The sequence below is a fragment of the Oncorhynchus mykiss genome, chromosome 2, assembly GCF_013265735.2.
Source record: "Oncorhynchus mykiss isolate Arlee chromosome 2, USDA_OmykA_1.1, whole genome shotgun sequence".
Lineage (NCBI taxonomy): Eukaryota > Metazoa > Chordata > Actinopteri > Salmoniformes > Salmonidae > Oncorhynchus > Oncorhynchus mykiss.
Window position 1 is genome coordinate 28,850,197 of NC_048566.1, and position 16,470 is coordinate 28,866,666.

Consider the following 16,470-nt stretch of genomic DNA (forward strand, 5'->3'; position numbering starts at 1 on the left):
GCAGCCAAGAGGCCCATTGTCACGCCCTGGTCGAGGTATTTTGTGTTTATCTTAATTTATTTGGTCAGGCCAGGGTGTGGCATGGGTTTTTGTATGTGGTGTGTTTTGTCCTGGGGTTTTGTTAGGTATTGGGTTTGTGGCTTAGTAGGGTTATCTAGTTAAGTCTATGGCTGTCTGAAGTGGTTCTCAATCAGAGGCAGGTGTTTATCGTTGTCTCTGATTGGGAACCATATTTAGGCAGCCATATTCTTTGGGTGTTTTGGTGGGTGATTGTCCTTAGTGTCCTTGTTCCTGTCTTTGTTAGTTTACACAAGTATAGGCTGTTTCGGTTTTCGTTTCGTTCATTACGTTCTTTTGTTTTGTAGTGTTTGTATTAATTCATGTTTACGTTTGTTCATTAAACATGGATCGCAATCTACACGCTGCATTTTGGTCCGATCCTTGTTCTACCTCTTCGTCAGAGGAGGAGATAGAAGAAAGCCGTCACACCCATGATCACTCTGGATGAACTGCAGAGATCTACAGCTGAGGTGGGAGACTCTGTCCATAGGACAACAATCAGTCGTATATTGCACAAATCTGGCCTTTATGGAAGAGTGGCAAGAAGAAAGCCATTTCTTAAAGATATCCATAAAAAGTGTTGTTTAAAGTTTGCCACAAGCCACCTGGGAGACACACCAAACATGTGGAAGAAGGTGCTCTGGTCAGATGAAACCAAAATTGAACTTTTTGGCAACAATGGAAAACGTTATGTTTGGCGTAAAAGCAACACAGCTCATCACCCTGAACACACCATCCCAACTGTCAAACATGGTTGTGGCAGCATCATGGTTTGGGCCTGCTTTTCTTCAGCAGGGACAGTTAAGATGGTTAAAATTGATGGGAAGATGGATGGAGCCAAATACAGGACCATTCTGGAAGACAACCTGATGGAGTCTGCAAAAGACCTGAGACTGGGACGGAGATTTGTCTTCCAACAAGACAATGATCCAAAACATAAAGCAAAATCTACAATGGAATGGTTCAAAAATAAACATATCCAGGTGTTAGAATGGCCAAGTCAAAGTCCAGACCTGAATCCAATCGAGAATCTGTGGAAAGAACTGAAAACTGCTGTTCACAAATGCTCTCCATCCAACCTCACTGAGCTCGAGCTGTTTTGCAAGGAGGAATGGGAAAAAATTTCAGTCTCTCGATGTGCAAACCTGATAGAGACACACCCCAAGCGACTTACAGCTGTAATCGCAGCAAAAGGTGGCGCTACAAAGTATTAACTTAAGGGGGCTGAATAATTTTGCACGCCCAATTTTTCAGTTTTTGATTTGTTAAAAAAGTTTGAAATATCCAATAAATGTCGTTCCACTTCATGATTGTGTCCCACTTGTTGTTGATTCTTCACAAAAAAATACAGTTTTATATCTTTATGTTTGAAGCCTGAAATGTGGCAAAAAGTCGCAAAGTTCAAGGGGGCCGAATACTTTCGCAAGGCACTGTATCTTCATTACAGCAGATGGGTAAAATGAGAGTACTGTATTTCTGGGAATGTTTAGGCCTAAACACTGAAATATAGGCTACCCAATATGTACGCACAACATAAAGGGTAACAATTATATGCAGTAATTATTTTGGTTTTATGTTGCATATGTGAAGAGGGTGTAGTTCATATTGATATGTGTGTCTGAATTATCCAGGTTTTGAATGTTTTTTTTTTTTAAATGAATAGACGTCAATTTCCTTTTGATATCCTGAGCGCATTATAGTCCAAAGGAAATGGCATATATATTTCAAAATCTTCAAACTAATAACATTATATGGCGGTTGGAATACAACAATATTACACATCTGAAGCACAGGCCTCTAAAGCTCTAAAAAAATACTGTCACATGATCTGTTCTGATTGGTTTGATGTCAGCGCTTAGGGATACCCAGTATAACATCATCCCTCTACAATGGCAAAATTCTACAGACTATGGATGCATCTCAAATGGCCCTCTTTTCTTATAGTGATCTACAAGGCACAATATTGCACTATAAAGTGCCATTTGGACACAACTTCCATTCGTTGTAAAAGGAACCAGGGCTGATCTGACCTTTAGAAGCCACCTGAATGGAGCTAGGGCAGGCTCTCTTTGGTGAGTCCAGTCCACTAGAGGCAAGGCAAGGTCACTCTTCCTAATTGCTCCTTAATCTGACCAGGCCTGTCCAGATGGGCTTTGTTGTATAAGAATGACATCCAGCCAATTAGATATGTTGCTTTCCCAACCTTGCTCCCAATCCCCTCGCTAAGGAGGAAACTGGAAAAGACAGGGGGAGACACAGGTCCACAATGGAGACAGAGTCCCTGACTCCCTGGTATAAAGAAGGCTACGACTCATTATTGAGTCGTATCTTTTCTTCAGAATGGCGGAGTCCAGAGGAGATAGTTGAAAGACAACCCCACAATCAGTGGGGGTGTTTCCTTAGAGAAAGAAAGAGAGAGAGAGAGAACGAGAGAACGAGAGAGCGAGCGAGAGAAGGCCACTGTCAGTCATCGGGTGAATAGAATAGCTGATAAGAATAATGGCCAATGACCCTCCCTCAGCTTCCCCCACAACGGGTTATAACCTCTACAGGCTTTAAGCTAGTGAATCAAGGGGCTTGACTGACTCATGGTCAGAGAGGACGTGACTCACCAAAGAGCCTCAGTAAAGGCAAGGTAGAGAAGGTACTGGATTGACTCTCCATTTTTTGGGAAGTAAGCGGACTAGAATCCAACCAGGTTGCAACATCAGTATGATACTACCCACATAGTTTCTGAAAACGTCCACATTGTCTATTTCCTCTTTCTCTCCCTTTTAATGAGTGTGAGTATTTTACTGCATGTCCAAGAAAGCCTGGGCCCTTCCTCCCCAGTCCCCAGTGTCTCCTTTCCTGCTGCCAAAATCTATTTAGGAATCCTGCTTCCACAGTTGGATGTGAAACATGTGTTCCTGCAGAGAGAGCAGGGGCCAGGCAGGGTCAGTGGGCCAGGCAGGGTCAGTGGGCCAGGCAGGGTGAGTGGGCCAGGCAGGGTCAGTGGGCCATGCAAACAGCAGGGCCTGTATAGCATATTGTTTGAGAGAGGGGGAAGTGAATGTATGCTCAAGACATCTACAGGATGGGGGGGAGAGGACTATAGCAGGGTTGGGGTCAATTCCAGTTAATTCAGAAAGTAAACCAAATTCCAATTCCAAATGTTCCTCGCTGAAAAGCATTGAAGAGAATTGGAATTGGAATTTCAGTGTACGTCCTGAATTGACTGGAATTGAAATGGAATTGATCCCAACCCTGGAAAATAGTGAGAACATGCTGATTTGTCTGCAAGTTTTGGATAAGATAAGGGGGTGTGTGGGGTGGAGTGTTAGGTTGAGGGGGTGGGCAGAGTACGCAGGGAGTGGGGGATTGGGGGGGGGGGGGGGGGGGGGGGGGTCATATGCTGAACTGCTTGTTCTTTCATTGTTTGCTCTACACCCAATGTTCAGGACATGAAAATTATTACAATGTTGTTATTTTTCTTGTTAAAGACGTGATATTGTGTCCTTATTGTAGGCTTCCATTTGGTAACTAGCTCCTTCTTTCTCTCTCTACAGAGAGGTGCTTGGAGGACCATGAGCTAGTGGTACAAGTGCAAGCATCCATGACCAGCGAGGGCAGATTTCTGTTCAGGAAGAACTATGCCAAATATGAATTCTTCAGAAATCCCTTGGTAGGTTGTTTTTTTGTTTGTTTGTTTCCAAGGAATCCCAGAGCTCACCTGCAGAGTTGTTTCCTTGTCCTATTTATATTCTCTACATGTGTAAACAGTTATAACAAGCTAAACAGCCTGGATTTTATTTTTTTGTTTACAAGCAATGCATTTCATAAATGAGTGGATAATGTTTGGTTGGGCATGTTAAATGTAGCATATTACCCAGAAAAATCCTACTACACTCTCACAATCAAGTGGGCCTCATCTTTCACTCACTTTATAGGAATGTACCCACTCACACTCAGAAAAATTAACAGATTGTGATAATACTGTTAGACTGGTGGATATAACTGTCCAGGACTCAGAAAGACTAGGCTAAACCAGGGTCCGGGAAACTGTCCCTGAACATACTTATTTAAGAAACAGTTTGAAACTAGTTTGAAAAGCTATGAGACAAATACTATTGTTTAATGTTTTTCTTCATTTTCATTTGAGAAGGGGGATTCATTTAATGTCTCCTGGCGTTCCACCTTCATCCTTCTGAGTTTCCTTTTACCCATAACCTCCTTGCTAAACGACTGCTTTCGTCTCACACTTACCAACAGAATTTCTTTCCCGAGCATATGGTTGCATGGTGCCAGGAAACAAATGGTGCAATCCCACCATCTCAACTTTTACAGGTATGTGCTGTAGAACCGTAAAGACTCCACTACCTCAGCATACTGCATACTCCAGTCTGGGTTGTGTACTGTGTCTGATCGCCTTCAAAAATATCACCTTTGACCTCCTTGTACATGTCTTGTCAGAGAACAGACTGTAACACTTCGATGTTCTGTTGACATACGAGTGTCTCTGCACATGCAGGCCAGGCGTGCCTAACAGAAAGACAAACAGACAGACATTACAGCTTCTGAGGGGAAGCAACTGTGAGAGGGGAGTAAAGGAACGTACTGAATGTTATAGCACAGCGCATCAGGCCAACATCCTCCCATTCTGCACCAGGCAGCACAGCGCAGCTGCATGGTGCCTTTAAAGACCTGAGCCTCTAATGGAATGAAGTTTACATGTTCAGCCTGCAAATGTAGCAGTGTGACAAAGCGTTATTAAAAGGTCCATGACTGGAATCCATCCACTATGGCAGAAAGCTTTTAAAATGATACCATCCCCTGACATGGTCAGATTGAAGGAGCAGGCTGGGGGCGGTTCCAGGAATCCAGTGAAGGCAGATCATAAACAGTGAATCACTTAAAGGTCTCTATGCTATTTCCTGGTTGCAAAAATTCTAATAGTTAGCCTACTTTCAGTCATTATGTAGAGAATCAGTGTGCTGTCTAAACCACTGTAAAATAACTTTTGACCAAAAATAACCATGACCAAAAATAATGTATTAATGTATTTTCAGCTGTTTGAAGCTGGTGTACAGAGCCGGGAGTGAAAGACGGAACTTAAGAACGGGAAGCATAGAAATGGCACACATAAAACACATCTACCTCTTCTTAGACTTGCTTTCAATGAGAATGTCAGATCCTTAACTTAAATTTCTATGTCGGTTTGGTCGGGTCGTCAAAAAGTGACGTATTGCACCTTTAATTAGTATCTTGTCAGGTCAGGAGACAGTGTCTGAATGTGGCAGAGAGAGTTCTGTATTCTGCAGGGCATGTTAAAACCAGTAGGTGCTTATCTTATCGCTCCAGTCAGTTCTTGCAACAACTTGCTGTCAGAATCATACCTCCTTGTTGAATTGTCTGTCTCTACAGTGTGTATGTGTCTTGGTTGATACTGTTACATAAGACAGAACATCTGTCTGAACATTTCTCTCCCATGTTTAAAGTGGCTCATAAAAATTGGTATCACAAGAATGCCAAGATTGTTCGTTATATAAATGTTTGTTTTCTGGCTCCGAGCCCCATGAAAATGATGATGTTTGATTTGTGCTAAAGCCTTCTTCTCTCTCTCTCTCCTTCTCTCAGAATTTCTTGAACTCCAGCAGTTGTCCTGAGATCCAGGGCTTTTTATACGTGAAAGAGATGGGCAGGAAATCCTGGAAGAAGCTGTACGTGTTCCTTAGACGCTCAGGACTTTACTTTTCTACGAAAGGAACGTCGAAGGTATTAGGTCAACCCTTTTCTACTGTATGCTTAGTACACTAACTCTGTTAGTGTTAGGCTTGTAATTGCCGAATCCTTGAGCCAATATCCCACATGTAAACTGCGCTAGTAATGGCCTACAAAGTCTAATACTTTAGTTGCTAGTTAAGAGGCTGCTTGCCTCAATCATCTGTGTACATTCTTGCTGCTCAGAGAGGCCTGCCTTCTCTATGTCCCATACAACCACACAAGCTGCTATTGATTTGAGTGGAGCTCTGCTCTCTGTTACCTCCAGGCTTAAGTTTCTTCGTGATGAAATGACATCGGCTATTGATTTATCCTCCACAGGAGCCCAGGCATTTACAGTTACTAGCAGACCTGGAGGACAGCAATGTCTTCACAGTAACAACAGGCAAGAAGCTACACAGTGCGCCGACAGACTACGAGTTCTGTATAAAGGTACGTTCAAGAGAAAGAAAGGCCTCTGCACTCGAGGCATTGCAAGTCATTCAGATGCTCATATGTTGTCTATTATTCCGCTGTCTTCTATGGAGGACAAGCCGTCTCCTATTACAGTTATTGAACAGTGTCGTGTCTAGACTGTGTCTGCTTCCCAAATGGTGCACTATATAGGGAATAGGTTGCCATTTGGTATGCATCCTGTATCTTGCTGAGACATGCCTGACGAGAGGCAGGCTTCGCTGCCATTGTGTGCTCTGTGTTGACCCACTTTCTGGCTATATAATAAATAGATAGAGAATCAAACCAAAATCGAACAAAATCCTATTTTATTCTGCAACAAGATCAGGGTTGGGGAGGTTCCTTTCTAAATGTAATCCGTTACAGTTACTAGTTACCTGTCCCAAATTGTAATCAGTAACATAACTTTTGGACACTTTTTAGATTACCTCAACTCGGTAATTAATGTAGTCTGATTACTTGTAGATTACTTTCCCCTTAAGAGGCATTAGAAGAAGAAAAACATATTACCAATTGAACAACATATATTGCAGGATAAATCAATGTTAGAGGTTACATAACTGGCCATAAATGAATGTTGCATTTTACTTTATGGGTTTGTTATGTCGGCTTCTTCTAATCCATTCTTTCTAATTTTATACAGATAATAATACAATTAGCCTACAGTATTTAGTCATTCCAATTCATTTAATACCCCTTTATCTTCAAGAATAAGACCTAGAAATATGGAAGTATAGATTAGGCAAATTGTTTTACCTGAGCACAACCCAAAAACAAAGGATGTATTAGCCAGCACTACTCTGTTGTTTCTGTTGTCATGGAGGACTGAATTGGGCTCATTGCTTCGAGTAAAAAAAATAAATGCTGCTCTCATGGAATGGCATGCTTTGAGAGCTTCCCGAAAAGAGCTATTTGCATGTAAAAAATGTATGCCGTATGCTGCATATGCTATAGGCCTATTGTATATGTTTTTGTTGGTGACACTTTGGTATCTGGATAATTTGCAGCTGTTTAAGTCTAAGTGTGTGAGTTTGATCATGTATCCATTAGGCCCATGGGCATTTTGAATCCGCACACATTAGATTGAGCAATAAAAGCCCAACTCGTGGTCTTCTTAAATTAAACTTGTTTTTGACAGTATGGAGCGCAATACCACAGAGGAGTTTAGAAGGGAGCAACTCAAACTTTTATTCCATAGGCTGGGATCCGCACTATACAGCTGTTGAGGATGTGCATTTTTCACTCGCTGTCAACTGGTTGCAAAAACAATGATTGATAGGCAGCTTAAACTTCAATTCGACCGTTATTGGGTTAAAATACACATAAGCATTTGTAAATAGCCATCTACAACAATCACAATCCGTAATGAGCAAATAACTAATAGAGAGAGCAGCGGTGCGATTCACATCATTGTGCCATGTAGATATCAATAATACGTGATATCTGTATCGCCCGTAGACTCACCACTGCTGTCATCCTTACTTCTACGCATGTATTCAAGTTGAACCATCTATGGACTGTAGCCTACAAAAGCCCATTCCTGCTCTTTTCCCGCAATCCATCTAACACATTTGGTGTGTCATCATAGTGGTCTCAGACTCGCTCAGGTGGAGAAAATTAAACTTACACCTTTTTCAATGCTGTTTGAATGGCATTGAGATAACAGAAAGGTGTCAAATAATTTCAAAGTAATCCTAGAAGTAATCATCCAGTTTTTCAAAAGTATCTGTAATCTGATTACAATATTTTGCTGGTAACATAATGGATTACAGTCCCCCCCCCCCCCCCCCCCCCCCCGCCAACCCTGAACAAGATCATCTATCATCTCATGGGAAATGTTAATGTACGAGGGAGGAGGGTTTTAGTACAACCATACTGTCTGAATGGTTGTTTCTAATGATGAGGTGTTTATTTGGTCTCTCTAATTGGTTGTTGTGTGTTAATTGACAGCCCAACAAGAGGACTGAACTGAAAGAGTTGAGGATGTTGTGTACTGAAGACGAACAGAGCAGAACTTCCTGGATGACAGCCTTCAGACTCTTCAAGGTACCAACGCCATGGCAACAAGCCCTCAATACACTGCAAAAGTAGTGCCTCAGTTATTACCAGAGGGTTGTATCAGATGCCAGTTCACTTGGGTTGTTGTGAGAGTCAGTATTCAAAGTAGCATGGTATAACTATCTATCTCTATGAATTTTATGAATATTTTGGAAGGTTTGCTGTTGGTTGACTTAACCCAAACAAAAGCAAACCTTTTCATTTGTGGATATTCTCCTTATTCTTCACAGTATGGAATAGTCCTCTATCAGAACTACAAGATTCCTCAGCAGAGAAAAACTCTGTCACACTTTTCAACACCAGTGGTAAGCCTCTCCTTTTAGCTCCTTACAGGTGCCAGCCAAACTGTCGTTAACATCCAGACTCTTTCTCGGTTGTCTTTCTTGATTCTTTGTGTCCTCTATTTCGGTGATTCGAACCAGCAACCTTTCGGTTACTGGCCCAACACTCTTAACCGCTAGGTTCCCTGTCCAGTGCATTTGAGGAGAGAGGAGGACTTCAATGACAGACAATTGAGAAATAGCCCTAGTACTGTAACAGGGCATTTTCTACATTGGAAGTATATTGACATTGACACTGCTTTGTCTCCCCCTAGCGGAGTGTGTCCGAGAATTCTCTGGTTGCCATGGATTTCTCAGGAAGGATAGGCAGGGTGATAGACAATCCCTTGGAGGCCCAGAGCGCTGCCATGGAGGAGGGCAATGCCTGGAGGGTGAGTCTCTTTCTACAACATTACTACAACCTTACTACAATGTTACTATTACAATGGTTCTACAACAATAATATAACCTTACTACAACGTAACTACGTTACAGCAATGTTACTTCAACGTAGCTACGTTACAGCAATGTTACTACAATGTAGCTACGTTACAGCAATGTTACTACAACATAACTACGTCACAGCAATGTTACTACAACGTAACTACGTTACAGCAATGTTACTACAACGTGACTATGTTACAGCAATGTTACTACAACGTAACTACGTTACAGCAATGTTACTACAACGTGACTATGTTACAGCAATGTTACTACAATGTGACTACGTCACAGCAATGTTACTACAACGTAGCTACGTTACAGCAATGTTACTACAACGTGACTACGTTACAGCAATGTTACTACAACGTAGCTATGTTACAGCAATGTTACTACAACGTAGCTACATAGTCACAGCAATGTTACTACAACGTGACTACGTCACAGCAATGTTACTACAACGTAGCTACGTTACAGCAATGTTACTACAACGTAGCTACATAGTCACAGCAATGTTACTACAACGTAACTACGTCACAGCAATGTTACTACAACGTGACTACGTTACAGCAATGTTACTACAACGTGACCACAATGCGACTCCGACGTTATTAAGATATTACAATGCTTATATAACCTTATGGTCTGAAAGAAAACTTACTGCTGAAGCGTTGGTGATTTATAAATAATCTGAGCAAGAGTGCAACAACTTTTCTTTGGGTCATGCTTGTCACAAAGCTATCATGCTCTCCGTCACAGAGAACCTTTTTATTAACAAACTAATCCATGTTTGTGTGTTCTGTATCTCAGAAGAGAAGTCAACGGATGAACATTCTAGGTAGTCCCAGTCCACTACATCCCTGTTTATTAAACTCAGGTAATTCAACAACATAAGTTCTCACAATCCCTGTGTTATTTGAGTTGGCTACATTCTGTGTAGATAAAGCCTTGACCCTGTCCTAAAGCTCTCCTTTCCACTTCCACGTCCAGTTATTCACAGAACACAGCTGTGGTTCCATGGGCGGATAACGCGAGAAGAGTCCCATCGGATGATCCACCAACAAGGCCAGGTGGACGGGTAAGACTCCTCAGTCTCTGCAACCACACAGCCAACCTAATATTTGATCAGGATTTATTTCGTTATTAAAGTGCCTTGCATCTTCAGAATGTCCAGCCCACATGCCAACACATGTTGGATTTAAATTTGTAAATTTGACAGACGTTGAAGTTTTCACCAAAGACTGATTTTCTGCTCAGGTTGTTTCTCTTGAGGGACAGTCAAAGCAACCCAAAGGCCTTTGTCCTCACACTGTGCCATCACCAGAAAATTAAGCATTTCCAGATCTTACCGGTAAGTGAGCTTTACCTTGCCTCTGGGCTTCTCTCTTTGACCTCCCCCTCTCTCTTATGTCTACAGGCACACTAGAAAACCAAGTAAAACAGCCAAAAATGTTATGGAGTAAAGTAACTTTTGTTGTTCATTACTTCCTCTTGTTCTCACCTGACTGTTGTCTCTATGGTCCGTCCTGCAGTGTGAAGAGGACGGCCAGATCTTCTTCAGCCTTGACGACGGGTCCACCAAATTCACCGACCTGATCCAGCTGGTGGAGTTCTACCAGCTCAACAGAGGAGTCCTGCCTTGTAAACTCAAGCACCCCTGCACCCTCGTAGCCTTATGACCCCTGACCTATGACTTGACCGGACTCTGCCTAAAAACAAACTCAATACTTTTTCTTTAGGAGAAGCTGATGTGGTGAACTCATGTTGTTGTTGATGTGTCATGAGCTGCCAGAGACTGCGGATGGAACAGGACGGAGTGGTTGGGGGGTTAGGACGGACGCCAGTGGACTTCAGTGACCTCTGTGTTCCGGAAGGAAGAAGGAGATATAAAGAAGCAAAAAATAAAGCAAAAAGATGCACCACGTTGTTATTAACTCTAATATAAAAATGTATAAAACATTTTCAAGTTTGTATTCATAGTCACCAATAAGCTCTGATCCACTGACACGGTTTAGTGACAGTTTATGAGATCAAAGTAGTTTTTATTTTCCTTGTCCAATCATCAGGACTTTGTTTAGTCTGGGCCACTTTTTTACATAATGAAAGTATTTTTTTGTGTTACAAATCATCTATACTACAACCTTTTTTTGAAAAGCTGATTGTTTTCTAGTGTGGCGCTTGTGAAACTGGGAACAGGCCTTTCCATACTTTCTTCTCGTTACCAACAATGGCACATCCCTCCTGTGTTGGAGGGATGGATGGACAATCTGATATTCGGAAAAAGAACATCACGAGACGGATCACGAGGCCAGCTGTCTCTGTCAAGCTGTGGGAAAGGAGAGGCTGGAGCTGGTAACTTAGGATGGAGCTGAAGGAAACTCAAGGACTACACAGGATCCATTCATTCCACTCTCATAGGACTTTTCTTTCTTTCTTTCTTTCTTTGGTGACCTCACAGGCTTTTGTGTTCATAACATTTTAGTACTGCATCATCAAATGTGTTCTTAGTCTCTTTTAGTTTCTTGTCAGTAGTCTGGAGTGTATAGATTTCTAATAGTCACACAACAACTCAATCACTACATCCAGTTCAGTGTTAAATCAATCCATCATCAGCTCCACCATCCGGTGTTCCACATGCAACCACATGAACTTCCCCCCAAAATATAAACTACTACAGGTATTCATTCACTCCCCGTCTCATCCACTCATTTAAGTCCACGTAATAGGTAGCTGTTGAGGTCCACGCTGCTAGCCTAGTCCTATACTGTGTGCTATAACCAACCCTTCTATTGTTGCCTACAGTACGTATTCAGAATGGCACTAGGCTACCAAGCTGCTCCTCAGGTGATAACAAGCAACATAACAGCCAAGGAAGGCTCTGCTCTTGGGTCTCTCTTGGTGTCAATGTAATAATAATCTATATGTAAAACATTGGAAAGCACATGGCCATCTTGTGGACTGTAATTCCATGTTGTAAGCACTCTGAAGACATGGTTATGATTATATGACTAAAACCTAACTTAGGCCAATGGGGAGGGTGCCACAGTTTTCTTTTAAACCCACCTGTTTGCATTCCCTCCGTCAGAACACAGGGAAATATAACCACTACATCAACCTCTTGTGATCCACTAGAGGGATCTGACGAGCTCAGAGTTGATGTGTACAGTCCAAGGTCGGTCTGTCTGTTGTGCTGTCTGTAGAATTGAACTGGAATCAATCGACTCATCTGCTGTGAGGACCCATCTTCTTAATCCAAGTGTGTGTCCCAAATAGCACCGTATTCTCTACATAGTGCATTACCTTACTTTTGAGTAGGGCCCATAAGTGTTTGGTCAAAAGTAGTGCACTATATCGGGAATAGGGTGCCATTTGAGACCGAAGTCCTTTAATTTCGGACTTGTTGCTTTTCTTTTCGATGATGTGATTGAATGATTGTTTTTAGAACAGACACTGTGAAGCCCTAGTAATGGATGATACCCTGAAGTGGAAGGGGTTTTACTGTCCAGCCTCGTCCAAGGTTGCAGTGAACACACAGATTTGTAAAGATGTTTTTACCTGTAACGCAACATTAAGAAAGAGCCATCTTTTTATTTTATTTATAGTGTCTTAAGCTGGATAGATTCAGATACAGAATATTAGCCACACGATCTACAAGTTCTGCACAATGACATTTTAAAAAATAAGATGCAATGACTCAATCATTTCAAGTATTGTTTCGCAAATGTATTTATTTATCTAGATGTGAGTGATTACTTGAAATGTAGCTCTTTTCTCAGTGCTGTTCGTTACTGTTTCATCATTACCATGGAATGATTGAACCGCGTAATTATTACATAGCATCTATTACATAGCCTATAATTCATTTATTGCTTTTTATGTTTGAACACTCAAACTATTTTATCACCAACACTTACTATGAAGTAACATTCAAGTGGTGTTCCCTAATGGTTTTCATTCAGTAGAAAAAGTGTGGGGAATAAAAGTCACTAATATTTCAGTCACAGTGCGTTTCACATCGATATTCAGTTTAATGCTTTTCTCTCACATTCTTCTACATTTAGGAAATCTTTTCACATGAACTCCTCAAGAATATTTCAAACACACAGGTTGAATTAGATTACTTAATAAAACGTTTTTTTTTTTTTTTTTTACATATTTAAATATTTGACCTCTTCTTAAGTGTGAATTTCACTGATGCTGTCAATCGAACAGATTTCATATCTGGATATTTAATTCATGAGTTGATTTTCAAATTCATAGTTTTTTGAGCTGTCAGTTCGGTTGCTCTGTCCCTTTTCATTACAGTTAGTTGTCTTCCATTTTACAGAACGTTCACTCTTTAAACTTTGCGTTAATCAGAACTTTGTTTCTTGTCAGAAGTGAAGCTATACCTTTACAATACTTGAGCCACAATTACAAAAAACAAATTGGTGTACAGTACGTTAAATGGCCAAGTCTTTTCCACAGCGTAGTGTGTATTATCCTATTAGAAAGGCTTGGATGTGATGGCACCACTAGATGCCCACTGCAGTACCTTTTCCATGGAATTTTGAGAGCTACACTTCACTGTTTATTGGGTGTGACCAGAGCCGTGAATATATAATATATGTTAATGTGGGGCTCTGGGTGTGGCATCATTATGACTATACAATGAGCAGGTTAGGTGCCAAAGCTGTTTCCTACTCCTATGCTAAATTAGGTCAAAACGTTGGACAATATATCTTCCCATTGGTCAAAATTATTTCAGTAGAAATCAGTTAGGATTGCCTCCTCCGGTGGTAATCTTAGCTGTACAATGTTATATGCAACTCATGTAAAAGTTGTGTACTGAATCAATGTACCATATTAGCATATGAAACCATGTAGATGCAACACTGTATTTAGGTTACAGATCACTATTATTACCGCATTGGCTTACTCTTAACTACTTATGAAATGAAGAAACTTGATTTATTTTAGTGGTTTTTATCATTTGGTATAATGTGCATATCGAGTTTGTTTCTTGTGTGTTTCTCATGTAAAAACCTCTTCACAAATGTCTGTAATATTGAAATGTTGCAGGTATGGAACTGGAGTTGGCTTGGGCATGCATCTTTTCATAGTTCCTGCAAGTCATCCTAAGCTACTCGGACATCACTGACTTCTCAACACTAACTGTTTAGGCCTGTCAGATACAGATACATAGGTGTTTTTCATATTCAGAAACATTCATATCAGAGGCGAGTTCTCTCACATAGTGTCTTGCTATGAACTAGTAGAATGTTGCTAGTGACATTGAATCACCTGCAAAGTAGTGAACTGATGAAAGTGAATTAAGTAAATGTACTTTTCTATGTCAGAGAAATGAATGTAACTGGGTTGCTCAGGGTTGACATGGAGCCTGTTGAAAACTGGTCTTATCGTCAGACCAGTGACATTTTGTATGTGCAACGAATACATTGTGTAGTTCTTTTGATCAACTTGGGGTTAATAGTATTTCAATATTTTCTTTAGTAAGTAGTTTGGCCTTTATGATGTTCTTTCACCATACCAGTAGTTTCTCCCAAACAGTAGTACAGCACAGTTGATTTAAGGTGTCCTCTTTTCTCTTGTGTAAGTCTGTTTGTCTCAAGAAGCCTAAAACGCAGCAGGTGCCTCTGATGACCTTTTTCTCTGCACTAAAACCAGAGCTGACTTTGGACCGTTCATGGGAACCTTTTCCAGTGATCGATAATGACTCTTGTGCTTTGCATATATTGTCACAATGCAAGATATAGTGACTGTACAAAGGAGTAAAGCAAATATATATAGATCTATATAAATATAAACCATTATGTATTTCAGGGAATGCAAAAAAAAACAAGAACCTGTATCTCTTTTTAAGAGAAAGATCCTGTATTCATACTGTGCTTTGCTTTGATCTGTAAATAGCTGAATGGCTTATATATCTTAATTGTAACCTTTTCAGGTATTTTTGTACAAATAAGGGACTGATATGTTCTGTTTATTGTAATTAGAATAAAACATTAATACATTGCTATTCATTTAAGCTGTGCTGTTTTGTCTTGGTAGGGAAGTCCTCATCAAGGTAATTACAAATGCATTTAAATCACTGTACTCTATTTGCAAATCATTCTGTTTCTTTTGAATACTGTTGCAAATGCTACTTCTAGATGGGATTACAAATCTACTCCAACTTTCCATGAGTTTAGTTATATATTTCCATCTAGCTTGAAATGTTCAACTGTACGTGGGGTTGTACTTCACCCTGTTTGCCCACTAGATGGCAGACAACCACTATAGCGAATCAAATCCTCTACTTAAACTGGCAATCATCCATTGAAACAATAACAAAGCATATTCCCCACACTATGTTTCAGTAGAAAGCTGAGGGAGGGGGCTGGAGTAACTATTCTCAAATTCATAGACAGAGCTATGGATGCAAGGACTGACCATGATATAGCAATTAAAGTTTGTTTTGAGGCCATGTGGTTTGTTTACATTTTCTTTGTTTACAAACATTAAAGTAAAACAAGCTTATATTTTGGGTTCTGGTGGGGGTACGACAGTTGGATTAAGCTCATGAGGCATTTATAAGTTATATTCTTCAAGAATCAGTGGGAAGCTACTTATTTTAACTTAATTTATAAATCCAAAAAATGATGTAGCAACTGCAGATTGCCCCTTTAAGAGACAAATGTCATGAACTAACTTTCAAATGTTCAGGATTGTTCACGTCCCAACAATCAATATTCCTTCAAAAGCATTACAGATGTTGGCACAAAACGGTTAAGAGCTGAGAGGCACAGAATTTGACTTGGAAAATGTACTCTATACAGACCTAATGCTGTGTTAATAACATCTTGTAAATTCGTAAATACAAGCATACAACTGTAAAGAAAAATCCACTTGACCGCCCCTCCAAATGGTAATTACTAGGAAACTGTTCTATTATCCCTGAGCTCCGACTTCTCCCATGCTGAACTCTGACGTAATCCACTAAGGATATGACCTCTATAACAGTATTTTCGGCAGTTAAATGAAACAACAAAACATTATTTATTCATTTGGTTTGTGAACACTTTAATTTGTTTGCGAGCACTAGCTGTACTTTTAGTTTATGGTTGATGTGGCTTTTTTGCCATTAGTCAACGTTTCTCAAGTTCAAGGGACGTGAATTCATCTAACTCGTATTCTCAACTTCACAATTGGTAATTACCACTTTGCCACGTGGTTATGAATGCAGCATAAGAATGGAGCAATCATCCAGGCCCCATAAGAGAATGTAGATAAATCAACATCCTGGTTATGCAGATGAGAATTGAGATGTACTCTGATTTTCAGATGACGAGGTATCATGTTATCTTGCTTGAGGTCTTTCATCAGTTTGACATCTGGC

General features: G+C 40.5%; 1 protein-coding gene across 5 annotated transcripts in view; it reads left to right on the top strand.

The window, feature by feature from the left end:
- LOC110485935 (growth factor receptor-bound protein 10) overlaps positions 1-15,115 on the top strand; it is an 81,738-nt gene extending 66,623 nt beyond the window's left edge. For all 5 annotated transcript variants that reach the window (XM_021557181.2, XM_021557189.2, XM_021557198.2 and 2 more), the window contains 11 exons: positions 3,609-3,724; positions 4,312-4,386; positions 5,677-5,814; positions 6,142-6,252; positions 8,224-8,319; positions 8,562-8,636; positions 8,927-9,043; positions 9,903-9,969; positions 10,083-10,170; positions 10,350-10,443; positions 10,625-15,115. In XM_021557181.2, the coding sequence (XP_021412856.1) occupies positions 3,609-3,724; positions 4,312-4,386; positions 5,677-5,814; positions 6,142-6,252; positions 8,224-8,319; positions 8,562-8,636; positions 8,927-9,043; positions 9,903-9,969; positions 10,083-10,170; positions 10,350-10,443; positions 10,625-10,771 (1,124 nt within the window). In that variant the 3' untranslated portion in view covers positions 10,772-15,115. The remainder of the gene's footprint in view (positions 1-3,608; positions 3,725-4,311; positions 4,387-5,676; positions 5,815-6,141; positions 6,253-8,223; positions 8,320-8,561; positions 8,637-8,926; positions 9,044-9,902; positions 9,970-10,082; positions 10,171-10,349; positions 10,444-10,624) is intronic.
- Positions 15,116-16,470: the final 1,355 nt, after the last annotated feature.